The 19,829-nt window shown below is 40.8% G+C and overlaps 1 protein-coding gene and 1 long non-coding RNA gene across 3 annotated transcripts; one reads left to right on the top strand and one right to left on the bottom strand.

Annotated features, from left to right (window-relative positions):
• The first annotated feature begins 2,773 nt into the window (after positions 1 to 2,773).
• Positions 2,774 to 19,583, top strand: dlc (deltaC). Its single transcript, XM_062418539.1, has 10 exons — positions 2,774 to 3,101; positions 3,753 to 3,995; positions 4,249 to 4,309; positions 4,747 to 5,004; positions 6,045 to 6,236; positions 8,874 to 9,043; positions 9,151 to 9,367; positions 15,527 to 16,283; positions 16,525 to 16,639; positions 17,599 to 19,583. The coding sequence occupies exons 1-10, from the start codon at positions 3,051 to 3,053 to the stop codon at positions 17,602 to 17,604; spliced, it is 2,070 nt and encodes a 689-aa protein (XP_062274523.1). The 5' UTR covers positions 2,774 to 3,050; the 3' UTR covers positions 17,605 to 19,583.
• Positions 5,011 to 14,381, bottom strand: LOC133980084 (uncharacterized). 2 transcript variants are annotated; one of them, XR_009925145.1, is made up of 3 exons: positions 13,743 to 14,359; positions 11,645 to 11,730; positions 5,011 to 5,542 (listed from the first exon to the last, which is right to left on the bottom strand). It is a non-coding gene; the product is annotated as an uncharacterized LOC133980084 (long non-coding RNA). The 2 variants fall into 2 exon arrangements; XR_009925144.1 differs by lacking the exon at positions 5,011 to 5,542 and having other exon boundaries at positions 11,015 to 11,730; positions 13,743 to 14,381.
• Positions 19,584 to 19,829: the final 246 nt, after the last annotated feature.

Here is a 19,829-nt window from a genome sequence, read left to right as displayed (position 1 = left end):
GACTTAATGTTGTTTTTGACTCAGTTTTAGTTCTTATTTTAATTTTCCAGATATGTTTTTACCCAAACTCCTTTTTTTTAAACGTCTTAGTGTTTGTTAATAACTTTTATATCTTTTTAATATCATCTTTATACATTAGTGGCAGTTTTTGAGCTAAATCTGACATTTATTTAACACTATTAAATGTAACTAGTTACTCTTTATTACTGCATCATGTCATCTTATTAATAAAATGTAACTTTTCTGTATTAGTTGTAGAGTTATTATAGAGCAGTGTGATATTTAGACTGATTTATTGTCTTTAAATAAAATATATCATGTTGTTTTTCTCTTTAGATGAAATAAAAGAGTTCAGTCTGTGTGTAAAAGGCCTTTAAATGAGTTTTAATGTGATTTAGCGCCAAATAAATAGAATGTATTGATTTATTGATTTATTGATTGATTCTTATAAAGATTTAACTTTAAAAAATACTCAAAAAGAGAACATTAGAATAAAAAAAGAGACTTTAATATCAGCAGATCTTCATCACTTGTTTGTTTATTTTTTGTTAGGACACGCGCGAGGACAACTTTCATTCATTGACTGGTTGTTTACAGTCCGCGTGCCGCCTGATATCATATTATTCATCTATGTGGCGCTATTGTCTCGAGCCAACACACAAACACCGTGACAATAGGAGGCGTGTGTGTCTATGTGTGTGTCTGTGTATGTGTGTGTGTGTGTGTGTGTGTCTCGGGCCAGATGAAGAGTGCCTCGTGCCGTGGCTGGGGGGGTTAAAGTCAGGGGCAGCGGAGGCACGCGCTGTCCTCATTAAGAATGACAAAAGGAGGCGAGGTGAGTCGCGAGCGCCAAAAAAAAAGAAAAAGAAAAAAAGCAGCAACAGTTTGTGACACACACACACACACACACACACACACACACACACACACACACACACACACACACACACACACACACACACCTGTCTCACCTGGCTGCATACTCATATTGTTAAACACGTGTTCATTACAACCAATAGGAGGAGGAAATGAACACGTGTAGTTAATGAATCATGAATCATGAATGTATGAACTTTATAGTAATAATTTTCATATTTTCTTTCATATGAGAGTGTCCAAACGTTTAACTCTTTATTAATCTACTAATTCTGAGTCTAATCAGGTTAAAAAGTCAAATATTCCCTCTGATATATATAGATATATATATATAGAAGTAGGATTGTTAAATAATATAAAATAGCAGTAAAGTGAAAGTAAGGTAACTAATGCATGTTTATGTTATTTAAGGTTTATTGATTGATTATTAGGTTTATTAACAGTTTGATCATTGTCTTTATGAATGAAATGTGCTTCATCTTAAAGACATTAGTGTGTGTGTGTGTGTGTGTGTGTGTGTGTGTGTGGAGGGGGTTATTACCATACAGCTGGGACCCTCCAACACACACACACATTTCCTTAAATATGATCTGAAGTCTCCAGATCGACCCCCCCTCCTCCTCCTCCTCCTTAATTGTTCGCGTGTGCTGCGTTTAAGAACTGTCCCTGTGCGTGTGCATGTGCGCGCCCCCGTGTGTGCGAAGAAAAAACAGAAAGAAAGAAAAAGTGTTTAATAGACTGAATGCTTCCTTCTCCTGCACATCTATGAACCTCAGAGTACTCCTATGATATAATATTATATAAATATAAGTTACATATTAAAGTAATATCTGCTTTAATATGATAACAGGAGTTAATAAATACATGTAAACACTTTATATCTGATATATAATTATCATCATTTTTTACAGTACAAGTTGAGTATTGATATAAACAGATTGGTTGTGGGTGGAAAAATCATGATTTCAAAGCATCAGTAAACGATAACCATCAGTGTGTGTGTGTGTGTGTGTGTGTGTGTGTGTGTGTGTGTGTGTGTGTGTGTGCTCCGGGCTGGCCGGGGGGAGGCAGTAAACGGAGCGTTTGTCCGGCTGCTGTCGCCTGACAGTTTGTTCAATTGCCCCCGCTGTAATTGCCCCTTCGGTGGTGAAAGCGAATCAAAGCGGGGGTGGGGGCATATTACCCCCCCTCACCCCACCTACCCCTCCTCACCACCCCACCCCACTCCTCCCTCTAAGACTCCTTGGCACTCCACGCTGCAAGAAATGTCCCTTACTCAGCACTTCCTCACTTTACATTAAATCATTAAAAATCAGATTAATGTAACTAACTAATAAAACTAACAGCTCAGATTCAAACCTAATATACATAATATCTCATATATCATATATCTCACAACATAATGTCTCATATTACAGTTTTAAATCAGAGTTTTTTTTTTTACATTGAAACTGATGCAAAACAGAAAGCAACAGAATCAAACGTGTGATTTTAAACAGAGAGATGTGTGTGTGTGTGTGTGTGTGTGTGTGTGTGTGTGTGTGTGTGTGTGTGTGTGTGTGTGTGTGTGTGTGATGGGAACTCTGCTGCACCTGATCAGTACACACAAACACACACACACACACACACACACACACACACACACACACACACACACTGAGCAGTAGTAATCTCTCCTCCTCTTTTTTTGGCTCGCGGGGATTAAATGAAAATATTCTAACTGAAGGAAAAGTTTCGGTTTGAATGAAGCAGAGTTTACAGTAGAGGAAGGAGGAGGAGGAGGAGGAGGAGGAGGAGGAGGAGGAGGAGGAGGACTTGTTCTGTTCTTCAGGTGGATATTTTTTGCAGCGCCCTCCTCCCCTCCTCCTCCTCCCCCCTCCTCCTTTGGCACAGCTCCTATATAAAGGTGCGCCACGGCGGCTCCAGTCCAGAGTTCAGCAGCTCAGCGGATCTTTACTCCAGTTTTTTTTTTTTTTTTTCAAATATCTTTTTCTTCATTGAGCCCGCTAACACACACTGACTGCGACTTTAACTTTAACCCTGTTTCATTTTTTTAATCCTTCACGGAGACATTTTCTGTCTCCTTTTGGACTCATTTTGGATTTTACGCATTTTTTGACGTTTCTTTGGACCTCCGGAGCTTTCTACCCAGGACAGCTCCGTGCCGACACGCCATGGCACGTTTGTTACTACCGTGTCTCTTGCTGTGTGTATCAGCTCAGACGGTGAGTAGCACTGGCAACACACACACACACACACACACACACACACACACACACAGAGGAGTTGTGTTGTTTTTCCTTTTCTTTGCTGCTTTCTGCGGGACAGTTGGAGGTTTGGAGTTGTGCGTCTTTACGCACAGCAGCAGCGCTCTTTTTTTGTTTTTTTACACTTTTAACCACATTTCTGCTGGATTTAAGTTACTTATATTGTAATTTTTTAATAAATGTGGATATCTGACCAGTGGCTGCTGCATAATAGAGATGTATAAGTCGCAAACAGCATCGATATCTGCAGAAATCATACGAGAAACACACCGATAACTTCAATGTAGCGATTTTCTCCGTTTGCACCAGTGAAGCTGTGTATGTGTGTGTGTGTTGTGCACGCTCCTGCTTATTGCACACGTGCGTGTTTCTGCACATGCATGTAGATATATATATGTAGTATATGCTTATATATATATTAATATATGTGAATGTGATTATATTGATGTATATGTAATTCACCGGGACCTGCGTACTGTATTTCCTACATGACTGAATGACAATTAAAACAATCCTTGAATCCTATAGATATTATTTCCTCAGATCATTATATTGTATTTGCAGCAGATTCACTCCTCTCTGTCCCCTCCACCCCCCCTCCACCCTCAGGCCCTCTCCTCCGGCTTCTTTGAGCTGAAGATCGACTCCTTCATCAGCTCCCGCGGTGTCTGTCGTAACCAGCCCCGGGACTGCCAGATCTTTTTCCGAGTGTGCCTCAAACACTCGCAGGACGTTATCAACCCGGAGCCGCCGTGCACGTACGGGACCGCGCTCACCGAGATCTTCGGCGCCGACACCAAATCCATCTCAGAGAGCGCGCCCATCAGGGTGCCCTTTCACTTCAAGTGGCCGGTAAGTGACGAAAATCACACCGGCTCTCCACAAAAAAACGGGGATTTAAATCACCTCCAGGTTTCACTTTATTCTGAAAGATCAAACCTGCTTCCTTTATTCACTTTCATATAAACACTGCTTTCATTCAGATTTCTGGATTTATTGTTGATGCTGATAAAACTAAATAAGAGCTGCAGATCTGAACACGTGCACTCATGAATTATTTGATGTATCAGATCATTAATCGAGCCCTTCTTTTTTTATTTTTTAGGGAACTTTCTCTCTGATCATTGAGGCCTGGAATGCGGAGTCTTCAGGACTGGAGTCTACAGGTAAACTGCTGCAGTGTCACCACTTCACCACCAGGCGGCGACAGAGGCGCTGTTTCCCTTATGACAGCTTTAACGCTGGAGGCCAGTTGTTAAGAGGAGCTGATGCATGTTTATGTGTCACTGAGTTGTAATTATTAGATTTTCTGGCACACAGGATGATCTTCTAGACTTTGCATAAAAGATTTTAACACGTTAGAGGTTTATTTCCTCCCATGAAGTCACTTTAAATTCACTTTTGAGTCACCTTAAGAGTTTTATAAAGATACCACAGGAGAGTATTATGAGCTCATTTAATATTAACCACCACAGACAAACATTTATATTGAAGCTTTGCATGATTCAATCTTCTTTAACACACTTTTAGGATGTTTAAATTGACTCTTCGCTCACAGACACACAGGTTTACCCTCTCACCACCTCTCTGCTCGTTCATCCAGGGAACCAGAACAACCTCATCAGCCGGCTGGCGACCCGCCGCAAACTGACGGTGGGGGAGGAATGGTCCCAGGACGTTCACTTTGGCAACCAGAGCGAGCTCCGCTACTCCTACCACGTCATGTGTGATGAGAACTACCACGGAGAGGCCTGCTCAGCATACTGCCGGCCCAGAAACGACACCTGGGGACACTTCACCTGCGACGATGACGGGAAGCGCCACTGTCTGGAGGGCTGGGAGGGAGAATACTGCATTGACCGTGAGCACCGACACACACCTCTAATGTTTTATACTGCTTCTAATGACTGTGTGTGCAGGTTACATTAATATCACATCACTCCTGGTTTACTTTTCTTGTCTTTACAGTGAGCATATGATACTGAAAAGTGTTTAATCTCCTTTAGTATCACCTGAATATTTTAATATATTCCAACAAAGATTTATATTATATCTGCAGTGCTGACTTTGTGGAGGTTTAAACATTTTTTTTTTTTGTGTTTTTAAGTCAAATTTATAGTGTTTTTTTATGAATTAAGAGTAAATAAATAGTAGTGCCCCTAAAACAGTAGTTAACACTGTTTTTTTTTTTACAGTAGTGCGACCCCCCCTCCTCCTCCTCCTGTCTTCTCCCTCCATTTTTTCATTCTAACGTTTCTTCAGACTGGGAGGGAGGAGGGAGGAGGAGGAGGAGGAGGCGTGGGGTGAAGAATAGGACCCTTGGCGCTTCATTTTTTTGTCCAGCAGCCTTGAAATTGTTAAGTCAAGCAGTTGTCAACGCCATCGTCGGCCCCCGGTGGCTGCAGAGGACAAAAAAAAAGAAAAGATCTTAGAGCTTCTGTCGTTTCCAGTATATGTGTGTGTGTGTGTGTGTGTGTGTGTGTGTGTGTGTGTTGGCTCTGAGGTCTGCTCCTTTTGTTTTGAGCTCAACAATGGGCCCCGGGTCGGCCCCCGGCTCGCCCGCTTTAACAGGGACACGCGCTGGAGCTTAATGTGCGCTGCCTTGCGTGAAAAGAGACGGCATGTGTTGCTTTTGTTGTGTGGGCCAGCTGCTTCGTTCAGTACTTAACAAGCACTTGTAGGGGAGGTGTGTGTGTGTGTGTGTGTGTGTGTGAGGCCCAGAGAAAGGGTATGATGAGGAGGAGGAGGAGGAGGAGGAGGAGGAAAGGCGTTGTTTTGTGGTTCAAACGAAGCACACATGCACTCATAGTAATATTCTCTCCTTCTTCTTCCTCCCGCTTTCTCCCTTTCCCTCTCTCCCTCTCTCTCTCTCTCTCTTTCTTCCTCTCTTCCTCCCATCAGCCATCTGTGCAGCGGGTTGCAGCACCGACCACGGCTCCTGCGACTCTCCCGGAGAGTGCGTGTGCCGGATGGGCTGGCAGGGCGAGCGATGCGACGAATGCGCCCGACACCCGAACTGCCTCCACGGTACCTGCCAGCAGCCCGGACAGTGCAACTGCAAGGAGGGATGGGGAGGCCTGTACTGTGACCAAGGTGTGTTCAACCTCCACAGCGGAGAGGAGCGTCACCTGCACAAAGGCGACTGATTGGTCCACTCAGCTTTGTGCAGAAATAATTCGGCTTTTTTCACGATTTAATTTAGATTATGACTCAAAATGAATGTTAGAGCGGCTGTTTAAGAGTTTAAGATGACTAACGCTGAGGCACTAAGTGATGCTGACTCACCTTATTTTAGCCTTAAAATAAACAACTATTATGTCACTAAAGCTTATGTGTGTTCTGTAGCTGAATAGTCATAAAAACAATATTAATTATGAGGTTTGACTGACTAAAAATGACTAAAAAGATGTTCAACCTACTGTCAGACTAACAAAAACAATTATTATATATTCACTTTCCATTATTTTACAACTAATACCATCACGTTATATTCTATATTATATTATATTATATAAATGAAACTTACAGAGACATTAAACCAGATTCTCCATCATTGACATAATTGATATAATGTGATTATTGCGTAATATGCCGACGATGCGATGTTGTAGATTAAGAACAAAGTCGGCTCAAATGTTGTTTTTTTTTGTTATTTTCCGCTCAACATAGCTCATGAATACCACATTATGTTATTCGACACGCGACTCTCACGTCTCTCAGAAGTCGGAGCTTCACGCCGGAAAGTTTAACGTCCAAGAATCTACGACTTCAAATACGACAATCCGACCGCGCTTTCAGCTATTGCGACGTTTAGCCGAAATGTCACCAAGGCGGCCGCGACGGATTAAAACTATCGCAAGCAAGTTTTTAAGCGGTTTTTTTTTAAAGCAGCAGCGAAATGAAATGAAAGTAAAGTCAGTTTGGAAGGTTTCTGATCACACTGGAATGTTAATTTGCCAAAAAATGTTAGAATTACATTTCTTTTTCGCCTGTGAACTTCAATTCGTAGCTCGTTAAAGTTGTTCTTTTAGCCATGTGGAGGTGTACAGCAGGATTATTATTATACTTATTAACTCATTTACAAAGAAGTAAAGGACATTAACTGGAAGATACACATGAGAAAAGTATCACAACTTAACCTTCATCATGTATAAGCAAGCGTCTGCAGTTTGCTTATAGAATAAAATAAAGTTTTAACAAGATTTTTTTAAATATTTAAATTTGAATTTAATGTAAAACTGTTAATCACCTGCAGCATGGGAGGAAATAAGAACAAAATAAGACGTTACTTTGGTTCAACAGGAACTTTTATGCCTTTAGGAGGAGTAATGTTAGAAGTATAAAACATAAAGGTCAATTTATAGTGTTTGAATAATAATCTACAAAGAGGTGAACACTTGAAATCCTAGAAATATTATCAGATTAAAACATTTTACTGTTTATTGATCAGATATTAAACTCACAGGTGTCCCACAGGGCTCTATCCTCGATCCTCTTCCGTTTTTATTCTACCTGCTTTTTCTTCACCTGATTAACGAGTCACTCCAGTTTTTATAAAGGTGTTATCATTATTATTACACTGATGGTGGACGTGTTTAATAGCATAACTTCTAATACAGCGTCCAGTCCAGTAGAAAAGTGATGATATTGCGCAATCTCGAAACAACCATTTATGTTTATGTCTTCTTAGCTGAAGTGCTGCTCCAGAAACACTGCAAACAACTTTTTAATCCAGAGTTTAAAGTCTTTTTTTTAATCATTTCTACCTCAAATGTGTGATTTCTCTACAGTCAGAGGAGAAGTCTGGGATCTTGTTCTGTACTGATGTTCGGGATTGACAGACCCGATCTTAAACAGAAGTGAATTAGAGGACTTTTGAAACAATGATATGTTGTATAAGTGTGTTGGGCTGCTGAAGGAAAGGCTTATCGACATGTGGCGGGAACACAACAGCCTATCTAACGTGTCCTCCAAGACATATCGTAACCAAACAGACAAAAAAAGGAAGAGATTTACTAAAGCAAGTCGTTGCACAGTGTCAGTCCCATTTGCAACCCCATGAGATCATGTGAGGAAATGCACTACTTCCTGGCACTCTAATAATCTTTATGATGTCCCGTAATGTGTGTCTGTGGACCAGCTGTGAAGTTTATCCGCATGTGTGTGATGCAACCTGATTTCAAGGTCAGTTAGTATAAATATTGCGTAATAAAAAGGTTTGATGACAGTTTTATAGCTCTGTGTCAGAGGTTTGCAGGAGCAGCTTTAACCTTTCACACAGATTCACCTTCTCGTTCGATTTCTCTATCGGGCAAAGTCAAACATCGACCCATAAAACAACAGAACATGCATAAAAACCTGGCAGGATTTCCACCAAACTTCCTTCTTTTCTTTGCAGATATTTCATTTAAATCACAAACAATTTCACAACAATTTAACTCTTATTAAATAGTAAAAGTATTGTTGACACACCTGAAACTGTAACATAGTGATAGTACTGTGCAATATTTCTCCTCTGCAGCATTTAACAGCAAACATGAGCTTTTAAAAATGGGGAAATGGGAAAGAAGCCTCATTAGAATAAATAGAAAGCCTCATTTATTCTTATCTTCTTTTGTCAAGTTCAGTTTTTAGAAGACAAAAGAAAAGAAAAGATAACACCGTTCATGTTTGGCTGCATTATTGTTGTTTCCTCGTGTAGCTGACACTCATCTTGTTTCTTCCCTCCAGACCTGAACTACTGCACCAACCACAAGCCGTGCCAGAACAAAGCCACGTGCACCAACACCGGCCGGGGCAGCTACACCTGCGCGTGCCGACCCGGCTTCACCGGCAAAAACTGCGAGATCGAAACCAACGAGTGCGACAGCAACCCCTGCAAGAACGGCGGCAGCTGCAAAGTAAGTCCGCCGGTCTGATGGAGCCGTCAAGTAAAAGCAAACCATCACACAGCTGCTCCTGAAACTTTACCCTCCTCACCTTGTTTTCTCCTCGGTTCTTCCTCCAGGATTCGGTGAACGACTACTCGTGTGCGTGTCCTCAGGGCTTCTACGGGAAGAACTGTGAGATCAGTGCCATGACGTGTGCCGACGGGCCGTGTTTTAACGGAGGAACCTGCGTGGAGAATGCTGCCGGCGGCTACAGCTGCCGTTGCCCGCCCAGTTACACTGGCTCCAACTGCGAGAAGAGGATCGACAGATGCAGCAGCAACCCCTGCGCTAACGGTACGAACCAACTTACTTTGTTATTCATGAGGGAAAGAACAACAACCTTGCAGCGATTTTACAACCAAAAAATGATTTTCTTCCTGCCAGGATCACTTAAAATATGACCTCAGGTGTTGCTGCTGTGATTAGTGATGAACATGTTTGCAGAGCTTCAGATTTGGCAGCGATATTAAGAGTTCACACCTTTCCTGGTACTGATACTGACATTGTATAATAGCTTCTGGGTGACAGTTACAGGTTATAGTACTTCCAAAGCTGTAACATCCTTTCCCTGCATTTCATTTGGTGCTCTCTGTGTGTATAAAGTATAAAGTGATGGGATGTATGGTGCAAGTCTGTCGGATGGGATTCCTGTCAGTGCTTGCAGGAGAGGTTAGATTTTTGTTCCCAGAGCCACAAAACAACAGCCAAACAAGTTGTGAAGCTGAATGGAGACAGCTGATACGACTCAGAGATACTCGGTGAATTACCAGAAGTGCAGACTTGCAGGCGGCCTGGCAGTCAACCACTTCATGTTATCAGCGTCTCCTTCGCTCTCAGTGAAATAGCATTTGAAGAATGTGGTCTGTTTGCTGTGTAGCTTCGTAGCAGTGTCGTCTATGCTTACATGTATGGGATTTTTTGTTGTTGTACAGTAGCAATGCATAATATCCCTTAACCTCTGACACTCATAGGAGATAAAAAAGCCTTAAACTTACTGTATGGTCATCCAGCCTTTAGCACTGCAAACAGCACAGAGACAATTAGACTTATGAAAAACAGCTCAGTTCTTCAGCAAAATGCAAATTAACTTAAAACTTCATGTAAGCAACCACCACCATAAACAAGCAATAGCATTAAAAAATGTGATTAGATTGGCACAGCTTCTAATTAAATATATGTTACTGTTTATTTGGGGAAACAGTCATTATGCAGACATTGCAGAGAAATTTGTAAATGTACCAACTCACCAACAAAATGAGGACCGTAAATGTGCATAATGAACATTTTCTGGCCTATTACATTTTAAACAACTTCCACTTTGATAATTGCATTTCTTTCATTTCAAATTTAATTTAGAGTTAATCTTAAAATCTTAAAAACAGGCTAGCTAGTTTATCGGCCCTTCCATTTAGAGGGAAGATACGATTGTCTACTCTTTAGAGGCTGCACTTTAAATCTGGTTTGACTCTTCTATGAATAGTTATGTTGGTGCTAGCTAATATATTTATCCAACATATTTAAGCTTCGATATGAATTGCATGTTAGAAAGAGAGTCCTGCTGCATGCATTAGCCTATATTTACTTTCTGGATCATTTAAAAGTTAAGTATTTGTTGGTAAAACTAACAAAGAATTCTCTCCTTGAACTGTCGATCATTTTATCTGGTTATTAATCTTCTCTGAGAGATTTACTCTGTGGTTTAACACTAAGTGAGGAAGTGAGTGTTTGTGGCATGAACTTGCAGAGTTTTCTGTGGTACTTAATCTGTGAGAAGATCTCGACTCTCTCACTTGACCGAATCCTCCCACTGCTGAGTTGTTTGGAAGCTTTTCGTCCACATTTCTTTCACAGTTCGTGAAACATAACTTCACACCTCTTTGTAAACACTAATGTTTTAGTGCGGGTTAGCTTTTGATGTGGGTTCTGCAACATGACGTCAAGTGAATTATCAGCCAGTTTATTTATTATGGACGAGGATACAAAGCATATTGTTGAAGAGCTGCAGTGTAATGAGCCGAGACTGAGGAGGATTTGGCTGTTTGGGACCATGCAGACCCTGAGCTACCCACACCAAAATATGGTCTAGTGGTGCTTTTGCTCAAATTGCTTCTTACTTGGAAGGATTTGAGGGGTTGGGCTTCAGAGGCTTGCATGCAAAGTATTCTGCTACGTGTTGGCACAGACTCGGCTCTGCAAGCAGGAAAACTCAGCTTTCTCAGTCAATACAGAACACAGTAAGGAATCAGTTGCTTCAATTGACTAAAATTACCATCAATGCTGATTGGACTAATGTAAATGTCCCTTTAAAATCTTCCCAAAGAAGTTGTTGAACTAAGGAAACGCATGCTGTTTTATTCTCTTATTGTTTCGGACATAAGTTCTTAGTCAGCTCCAGAATATTTGCCTCTTTGCAGTGGCTCAGAATCAGAGATGATTATATACATTTTCATTTTTAATCTTATTTTATGCTGAATTTAATCCAGATTCAGTGAATTTGGTGTCATCAGGAGACACACCGATGTACAGCAGCGTATCGTCTGCATACGTGTGGACATCTCATTGTGATACTACCTGAGATATAAGAGAGAGAAGTGTTCGCAGAGTTGAGCCATGTGGATGAAACAGAGGGGGGAACTCCAAGGGTCAATACTCAAGGGCTAAAAGAACAAGACAGAAACATTATTAGTGTTAGTATTGATGCTCAAGACGTTAACAAATAATAATAAATCAACTCAACAGTGAGCGATGAACGATAAGAGCTCAGTGATACCGGATTAATCGGACAGATGAATCAACAGCACACCAGCATCTTGCAGTTATAATGATAACACAATTAAACTAAGAAAATAAAGGATGATAATAATAATATTGTATGTAATAAAGAAGCTCAGGTTTTTACTTATTAAGGCCAAACTTCCACACTGAGTTTCAGTCTGATTTAAGAGCATTTTGTTTGCATAGTTGCCATCACGTCTAATGAGCATGATAGCATTTTAACAGCAGCAATGATGTAACATAAGTATGGGAATCACACGGACTAATGTGTGCTGGAGCTCAGCCATGTTAGATAAAGTCCATTGACTCAAGCGAAGAGTTTAAAGTCAGTGACCTGTGTGTCAGTGTGAGAAACCAGATGACAAACCACAGCTTTAGTTTAATCACTTCAATCTAAAATCTGTGGTTGCCCAATTCCCCAAATGTAGATGTTAACCTGATGTAACACAAATCATAAGAAACTGGTGTAAGAAACAGATGAAATAGCATTTAAAACACTTCTCTGACAAACCCTGTAATCATATTTTGCTTAAAACTCATCTTCAAGCATTCATCAAACATCCACAGTGTACAAATGTTCCAATTGGGTTTCATGTTTGTACATTTTTCATTGTGAATTCTTCGATATGAGGCAGATAAAAGCCGGTTCAATGATCTTCTTGATGCTCTCCAGACTTCATCCAACGGGGGCTGAAGTGGATTTGATGGTAGTAGTGAGACGTTGTGACTTTCCAGATGCTGTCGTTTAGAACAGTTAGAAAAGTTTTATTTATTGTGTTTGTGTGTTCTCATATTGGCACGAAGCAGAGGAATGTATATATCAGGAGTTTACAGTTTAGCCAACGAAGCATGACAGACCTTCATTAAAGGGACATTACCTCAAATTTAAGCTTTGAGTATGAGCGCAGATGTTTGATGTGCTTAACTGAAGTTGTCAGATTGATCGAATTTGATGTTTTGGGATTTAAAGCTTAAAATTGACAATGTTGAGACAGTCTCATGATTATTGTCTATGTATGAATATGTGTGTGTGTGTGTGTGCGTGTGTGTGTGTCAAAGGGCAGATAAACTCCTGGGTTGGCACGTAGAGGAGCCTCTGAACATGTCTTATCAGCTCCTGTCTGTAAACACATAAATATCTTAGCCTTCATTGTTGCCTCTCTCTCTCTTTCTCTCTCTCTTTCTCTTCCTCGTCTCTCTCTTTCTCTACCTGGTTGAGCTCATCCTGTCGTCGCGGGCAGAAATCTGACGTCTGACAGCGTTTCTCAGCCTGATAGAGCTGTCAGCGCCAGGCTGATCCATGGGTCATTTCTCATTAAAAAAAAGTCGAGCTGTGCCTTTAAAAGATAAATTAACTTGTTGCAACGTGCATGTATACACTGTGTGTTAGTTTCTGCAGGATTCAGGAGTGAAGCTTTTGCATCTTTTAGCTCGTTTACTTCCTTCCAGGCTGTGATTCCTTTTGCATCATTGTTAAAAATCCAACCTGCTGAGACTTATAACTTTTTTTTGTGATATTGTTGTTAAAAGAAACAAGATGCAAGATACAAATAACTCAATTAAATTGTCCTTGTTTGCATGTTGTAGTGGGTTCAGCTCATGAATGCACCGTGCAGACGAGATATTACAATTTCAGTAGTTTTGACAAAATGTTTTGAGTCTCTTAAAGTCGAGGCTGCCTGGAAGTGAAGAGAAACACATGTAAAAGATTTGTAGTAAAAAAAAAAAAGCCAAAAACATTAGTGGTGTTACTTTAACAATGGGCATGTTCTGCAACTTTACAATACTTCTGAGTTGGGAAAGCGTGTCAGATAGCTTTGTTAAAGGATGAAATAGTGCTTAAATTATTAAATTAAACAGTTAAGAGATGCCGAGAGATTCTCAGTTAAGTCACCTGAACTTCTGACGTCCAGCGCTGAGGAGAGAACAGCTTTTTCTATGAGAGCAGACAGATAATCAGGAGGAGACGGCTCCGCTGACAGACACTTTATCACTATGTATTACAATAATCTCACAGTTATCTTGGGCCTGCTGACTGGCGTCGTCTCTCGGGGTCCAAGTATAACTTTTCAGTGCTCCCTCAGGTTCTTATTAGCGTGTAGAAACCGCCGCCTGCTTATCTTCAATCTGCAACCATTCCTGCTTCTCACTGAGCCTGTGTTGTTGTGTTTGCAGTGTTGCAACACAGCAGCAGCAGCACTACAGAATAGCCAAATATGGAGCTGATCCAAGCAGAGCAGTTTGTTTACTCTGCAAGTTTGAGTCCCAGAAAAACATCTCAGCACACGTCTTAGTTTAAACATCTCCAGAAGTTCAGTCGCTGCAGGACTCGTCTCCTCCCTTCCTTTTTCCTCTTTTCCTTCCCTCCTTTCCTCATTTCATGCATGTCAAACAGATGGTTTTCGTTTGGTAAAGATTGAAGACAACTACCAACCAATTTTGAGTTGAGTTTTTTTTTTGGTTTTCTGCCACCGTGGCGGCCGGTCATGTGACTTCCTGACCTGATGATGGTGGAAAACATCAAACATCTCCTCATGATGTTTCCAATCACATGTTTCTGCTGATTAGCGGCATCTGTTGTGAGGACGGATGTTGTAACAAACACTTTTTTCTCTCCTCTCCCTCTGCTCTCCTTTCTTCCCATTGGGATTTTTTTCTCTTTTAAACTCTTCTCTGGAGAGTCTGGGTTATTAAAAAAGTGTTAAAAGTATAAGATTTCTTACCTTTGCAATCAACTACCACTTTCTTACCCGCACTTTTTGTTTAGCAATAGAAGAAAAAGTCATATTTCAGCCTTTTATTTATGTATTTCCAGACTGAAGCAATGTTTCTAAGGCTTCTAATCACAATGTACTTTAAGTGTTCTTCGCCTGTTTGGAGCATTAGTTGTGCACATCCTCAGAAATTAACACTATGTCCATAAGGTGAAATATAAATGTGTACAGTAGGGGGCAGTGTTAGGGGTGTAAGTCCAGTCCATAGTTACCTTCTTATGTGTTGCTACACAGGTACAAATAGGCTTGACATGTTTGATTTAGGTTGATTTTTACATTTAAATCATGCAAATCTGGAGGTTTGGTTTCTATCTAGTACATCGACAAGTATGTGAAGAATTCAGCTGGTTGTCTTCGTGAATTCGTGATTAAAAAGCAAATATATCTCCAACCTAAGATGTATTTAATCTCTTAAGACTAGCAGAGATGTTCAGAGAAGTCTATTCTTTGTCACCTTTTTTTCTACCACTAAGAAATGGTTTGTTGTGTCACTCAGTGGTGTTAGTCCCGTTGATAACCGCTGTAGTGTCCAAATATGAGGAATATTTGTGGCTTTTTCTCTTTCACTTCACTTTTAAAATGAGTCAGCGAGTGTTTCCGGCTGCTCTCCGTCTTCTCCTCCATGTCAACAACACCTGACTTCTAGATATGTTGTTTATCTTCCACCATGCTGCTCTCTCTGTGTGAGATACGTGCTGATCTGTATCTGTATCTGTATCTGTAACTGTAGCTGAAGCTGAGGGCATCATATTCTATCTATATCTATCATGGAAGCTTAACAGCTAATCCTTTAATTCTCTGTTGATTCTAGATTCTAGATTCGGTCCTAACATCCTGTCGTCCCTCCTCTCTTCTTTGAAAGTTGTGTAACTGAATAAACTGACTCCTCTGTGTCTCCCTGCAGGCGCTCACTGTTTGGACCTCGGTAATCGCGTCATGTGTCGCTGCCAGGCGGGCTTCACCGGTTCTCGTTGCGAGACCAACATCGACGACTGCGCCGGCAACCCCTGCAGCAACGCCGGCACCTGCGTCGACGGCATCAACGACTTCACCTGCACGTGCACGCTCGGCTTCACCGGCAAGGACTGCTCCGTGCGCACCAGCCTCTGCGACCAGTTCCCTTGTGAGAACGGCGGCAAGTGTTACATCCACTTCACCGGGCCCGTGTGCCAGTGCCCGCCTGGATTTATGGGTGCACGATGTGAGTACTCGGTGGAGACGACCAAGCCGCCGGTGACGCTGCCTGTGACGCCGCATGTGAGTGCCGGTTTCCCCGCGGCGCTGGCTGTCGCCTTCGCATTCGGCCTGGTGACGCTGACTCTGCTGCTGTGCGTCGCCATCTTCATCCTGCGTCAGCTTCGGCGCGGCAGAGAGCTGACGGCCATGTCCACGTCGGTGAAGAACGACCTGGAGACGGTGAACAACCGCAACGCCGTGATCGGTTGCGGCGGACCCAATAACGGAGGCTTACCCGGAGCACCGCTGGGCAGCCTGAGAGAGAAGGAAGCCTTCCTCCTCCCTGGAGGACAACTGAAAGTGTCCAACAAGGACGCAGCGCTGGTGGAGAAAGGCGGAGACGGCATGGGCATGTTTAAGAATAAAATGGCGGACTGTAACCTGGCGAAAGAGGAGCAGCACCTGTCCAAGAACAAGTTTGACCTGTAAGAATCTGCTGATGTTTGGTGTCTTTCTTTCTGTGTCTGTCCTCTTTGCTTTTTCTCTTCTGCACATTTCTCTGCAGACGAGTCAGAGCCTGTTTGTTTGTCATCTGTTATCTGATCAGTTCATCACTCACACACCTTCATAAAGTATTTATATATCTAAATATTTGCTGCCGCCACTTTACCAACCACCTCCGTCTCTCTCTCTCTGTCTCTCTCTGTCTCTCTCTCTCTTTAACAGTATGAAGTGCGACTCGTCCATCATCGTCCCTCCTCTCAGTTTCGCAAAGGATGGTCTTTATCACCCGGTGTTCATCATCCCGGAGCACATTGAGCAATGTGTGTTTGCTACTGAGGTGAGGACTCGTCTACCAACACACACAACCACACACAACCACACACAACCACACACACACACACACACACACACACACACACACACAACCACACACATTTTTGATGACTGTCTTGGATTGTCAAAAGTAAAGAAAGGAGCAACTTCTTCACATTTTTCTTCAGTGTTTTTATAAGAATTGCACCTCAAGAAGTCTTTATTTATAGCCTCTTAACAATAGATGAGCAGGGTTAGGGTTATATTCACCATAAAAATCCAAATTTTAACTAATATAATAATGAGAACGCAGACTTTATTTGAGTCTTAGTGTTGATTTGAACATGTTTGCTTGTGATCGTATCAGTCTCAAGTTGTTCAGATCAGACATTAAAAACAATACATTCAGTGTTAAATCTATTCTGCATTTGTTTTATAGTCAGAATGCACATTTTTTTGGATCTTCATTAACTCTCAAAACAGTTTAAATGAAATTAGAAGATGTTGGACTGATGTTTTTTGGTGCTGACTGAACAAAAAGTCACACAAAAACAATCCTCAAAGCTTTATATATCTTTCAGAAATTGGCTTATTTGCCTTTTTAATGATTGAATAACTCAACAGCTAAATCAAAGCTCATATAGCTGAGGTAAGGAGTCATCTCTATTTTGCAGCAGTGACATTTTTAAAGCTGCTTTTTAGGTTAAAAACGTAACATTTGGATCAATTTCAGACTCTCAGATTTGCCAAATGTAAACGTACCATATAGATTCAATCAATTGAAATACCATAAACATTTATTTGCTCCAGTTCATCCCACACAAGACTCTAAAATGGGATCTTATAGCTTCTTTAAATAAGACTTAATACATTTTTATGATCCCGTTTTATGAATCATAGCTTGTTGTTTTTTTTTAAATATAACCGAACAGAAGTGATCCGATACGCTGATGACTAACCGTTGTTTCTCTGTGTCGTTCTCAGGTATAACCTCCAGTTTTCAGGGGAACTTCTAAACGCTGAAGACCTGAAACTCACCCAGAGGATCTATTTCTACATGCATTATTTTTATTTAATATTTATTACTGCTGCTCAACATGGAGATAGAAAAAAAAAAAAAGAAAGAAAGGACTTTTTAAAAGATTTTCTTTTCTGCTTCAATATCCTTTTTTTTTTTTTGATGATTCTGAGAAGAAAGAAAAAGAGCAGCAGAGGAGAGAAAAGAGAAAAGACTGAATGTCCGGCGTCATTTGCACTATTTTTCTTTTTCTTTTTTTTTTATACCTTTTTAAATCTTAATATAATTTTTCTGTCTGTATTTACTGAATTTCCTTTTGGATCAAACATGAAAGAGAGGACATTAAGAGTTGGAGCCGTCCAGCCAACCTAGGAAAAAAGAAGACTGGTGTCCTTGCAACGCTCCCTAGCAACGCTCCCCTTAACCTGCGTATCGTTAATAAAGTTGTGTTTTTTTAATCGTATATGAACTCTTGGACGATATATCCAGAATTCGTAGGAGGAATCGGGTCCCGACATCGCTGCGCTTTCACACATGTAACACACAGCAACAGGAGATCGGATGTGTCTTCACCTACTGGGAATACTCTGATTGGTCGGAGCCTGAGTAGAACCTGCAGGACTCGACCCAAAAAAGGACGCTGCAGAAAAACCATCGATAAATAACCGAATCTCATCATCGTCCCTTCTTCTTTCCCTTCTTCTTCTTCTTCTTCTTCTTCTTCTCCCACCATCGGATGTTTCCTGTTCTTCCACCGGTCACATGATAGAAACATCGTCAACACGCCGGCTAACTCGCTGTGAATCCTGCAGACAGCGACCGTCAGTCCGTTGGGTAACGTTTAGATGAGCTTAAGGTTGCGGTTGCATGTGTGAAAGATGTCAACAAAGGACCATTTTTATTTTAGGTCAAACTACCTGAACTTTTTCCTGCAATTTTATGAGTGGCTTTTAAAAAAATGTATCATCACATTGTGGCCTGTTATTATAATAATAAGAATAAGAAGAAGAGCATCCGCCTTAACAATCAAACCGTCCAATCCTACAAACTCTGAAGTGCCTCTTCTTGTAATTTAAAAGAACAAACTGCGACTTCAAAGGACTTAAAGCCACAATCAGGACAATCTGTGTCCAGCATAGAGCCAGTTAAAGGGTTTTTATATTATTAATTATATGTGCATCTTCATAATCAAAATCCTGTATTTACGAAGCCCTGTAAGCTTTTTTTTAAAAAAACCCGTCATCATGTGTACTGTGACAGTTTTCTTGGTCTTCCCAATCTGAACGATGCTTCAGGTGAATCAGGGAGAGTTCGTACCTCTACGAACTAATCAGCTGTTTTTCTTCCATCTTCCATCTTCACCTCATGAACAATAATCTACATTTTGACCGTTTTTGTTGGGTTTGTTTTGGTTTGTGACTCCACCTGTTCCCCCTTCTACCCTTCCACTCTTTTAGGGGCTTTTTATAGATGTTTATTTTTCTATGACACAAAGCAAACTTGGACTTTATCAACCACGCAGCCAGTAAACAGGAAGCAATGAAAACACTCTGATGACTCCACCGCAGCGCCGGGTGTTTTCTTCTTCTATATATATTTAAAAGAAACTTTTTTTAACAGTGAAGGACTCCAAAGAGCTATTTTTAAATTTTTTACCTAATCCATTTGATACCAAAAATATGTGTTGTTCCTGTGTAGTTCTGTCTGTGTTTACTATCTTTGTTAATTTAAAGAAAAACAATGCAATGTGTACATATCCTCTCCAGAAGATAGTTGTTGTTGTTGTTGTTGTTTGTTTTTTTTCCTATTTAATTTTTGCCCTTTTGTAAATAATTTTGTATTTATAAAAAAAAAAAGAAGAGAGAATTGTATATATATCTATGTTAATGTGCCTAATGTCTCGGTTCAGAATCAAGAAATATATTTTTTCATAAATAAATTAGAAAAATAACGTTAATGTTGTCGTGTTGTTTGCTTGTTTTTCTTTCTTATAAACATATTTAAACATAAGATGAAGATGGTTTAATATACTGTGCATCGCCTGCAGTGGTAAAAAGCAATAAAGAACCAGGCGGGGAGTTCTGGTCCTCTGCAATGAGGCCAACGCGAAAGTAACTTAAAACTGCATTCTATCAAAAGGCCACCAGGGGGCGACCGTTTTGGTGTCAAAAAGACTTCCGTCTCTATACAAGTCAAT

This window comes from Scomber scombrus, chromosome 5, assembly GCF_963691925.1.
Source record: "Scomber scombrus chromosome 5, fScoSco1.1, whole genome shotgun sequence".
Taxonomy (NCBI): domain Eukaryota; kingdom Metazoa; phylum Chordata; class Actinopteri; order Scombriformes; family Scombridae; genus Scomber; species Scomber scombrus.
This window is presented reverse-complemented; position numbering and strand designations above follow the sequence as displayed.

What these genes read in the sequence shown, in the direction of transcription:
- dlc (XM_062418539.1), top strand. Translation starts at nt 3,051, where the DNA reads ATGGCACGTTTGTTACTACCGTGTCTCTTGCTGTGTGTATCAGCTCAG. An exon ending in CCTTTCACTTCAAGTGGCCG is followed by an intron (nt 3,996 to 4,248) that starts GTAAGTGACGAA and finishes TTTATTTTTTAG; the next exon opens with GGAACTTTCTCTCTGATCAT. An exon ending in TCCAAGAACAAGTTTGACCT is followed by an intron (nt 16,284 to 16,524) that starts GTAAGAATCTGC and finishes TCTCTTTAACAG; the next exon opens with TATGAAGTGCGACTCGTCCA.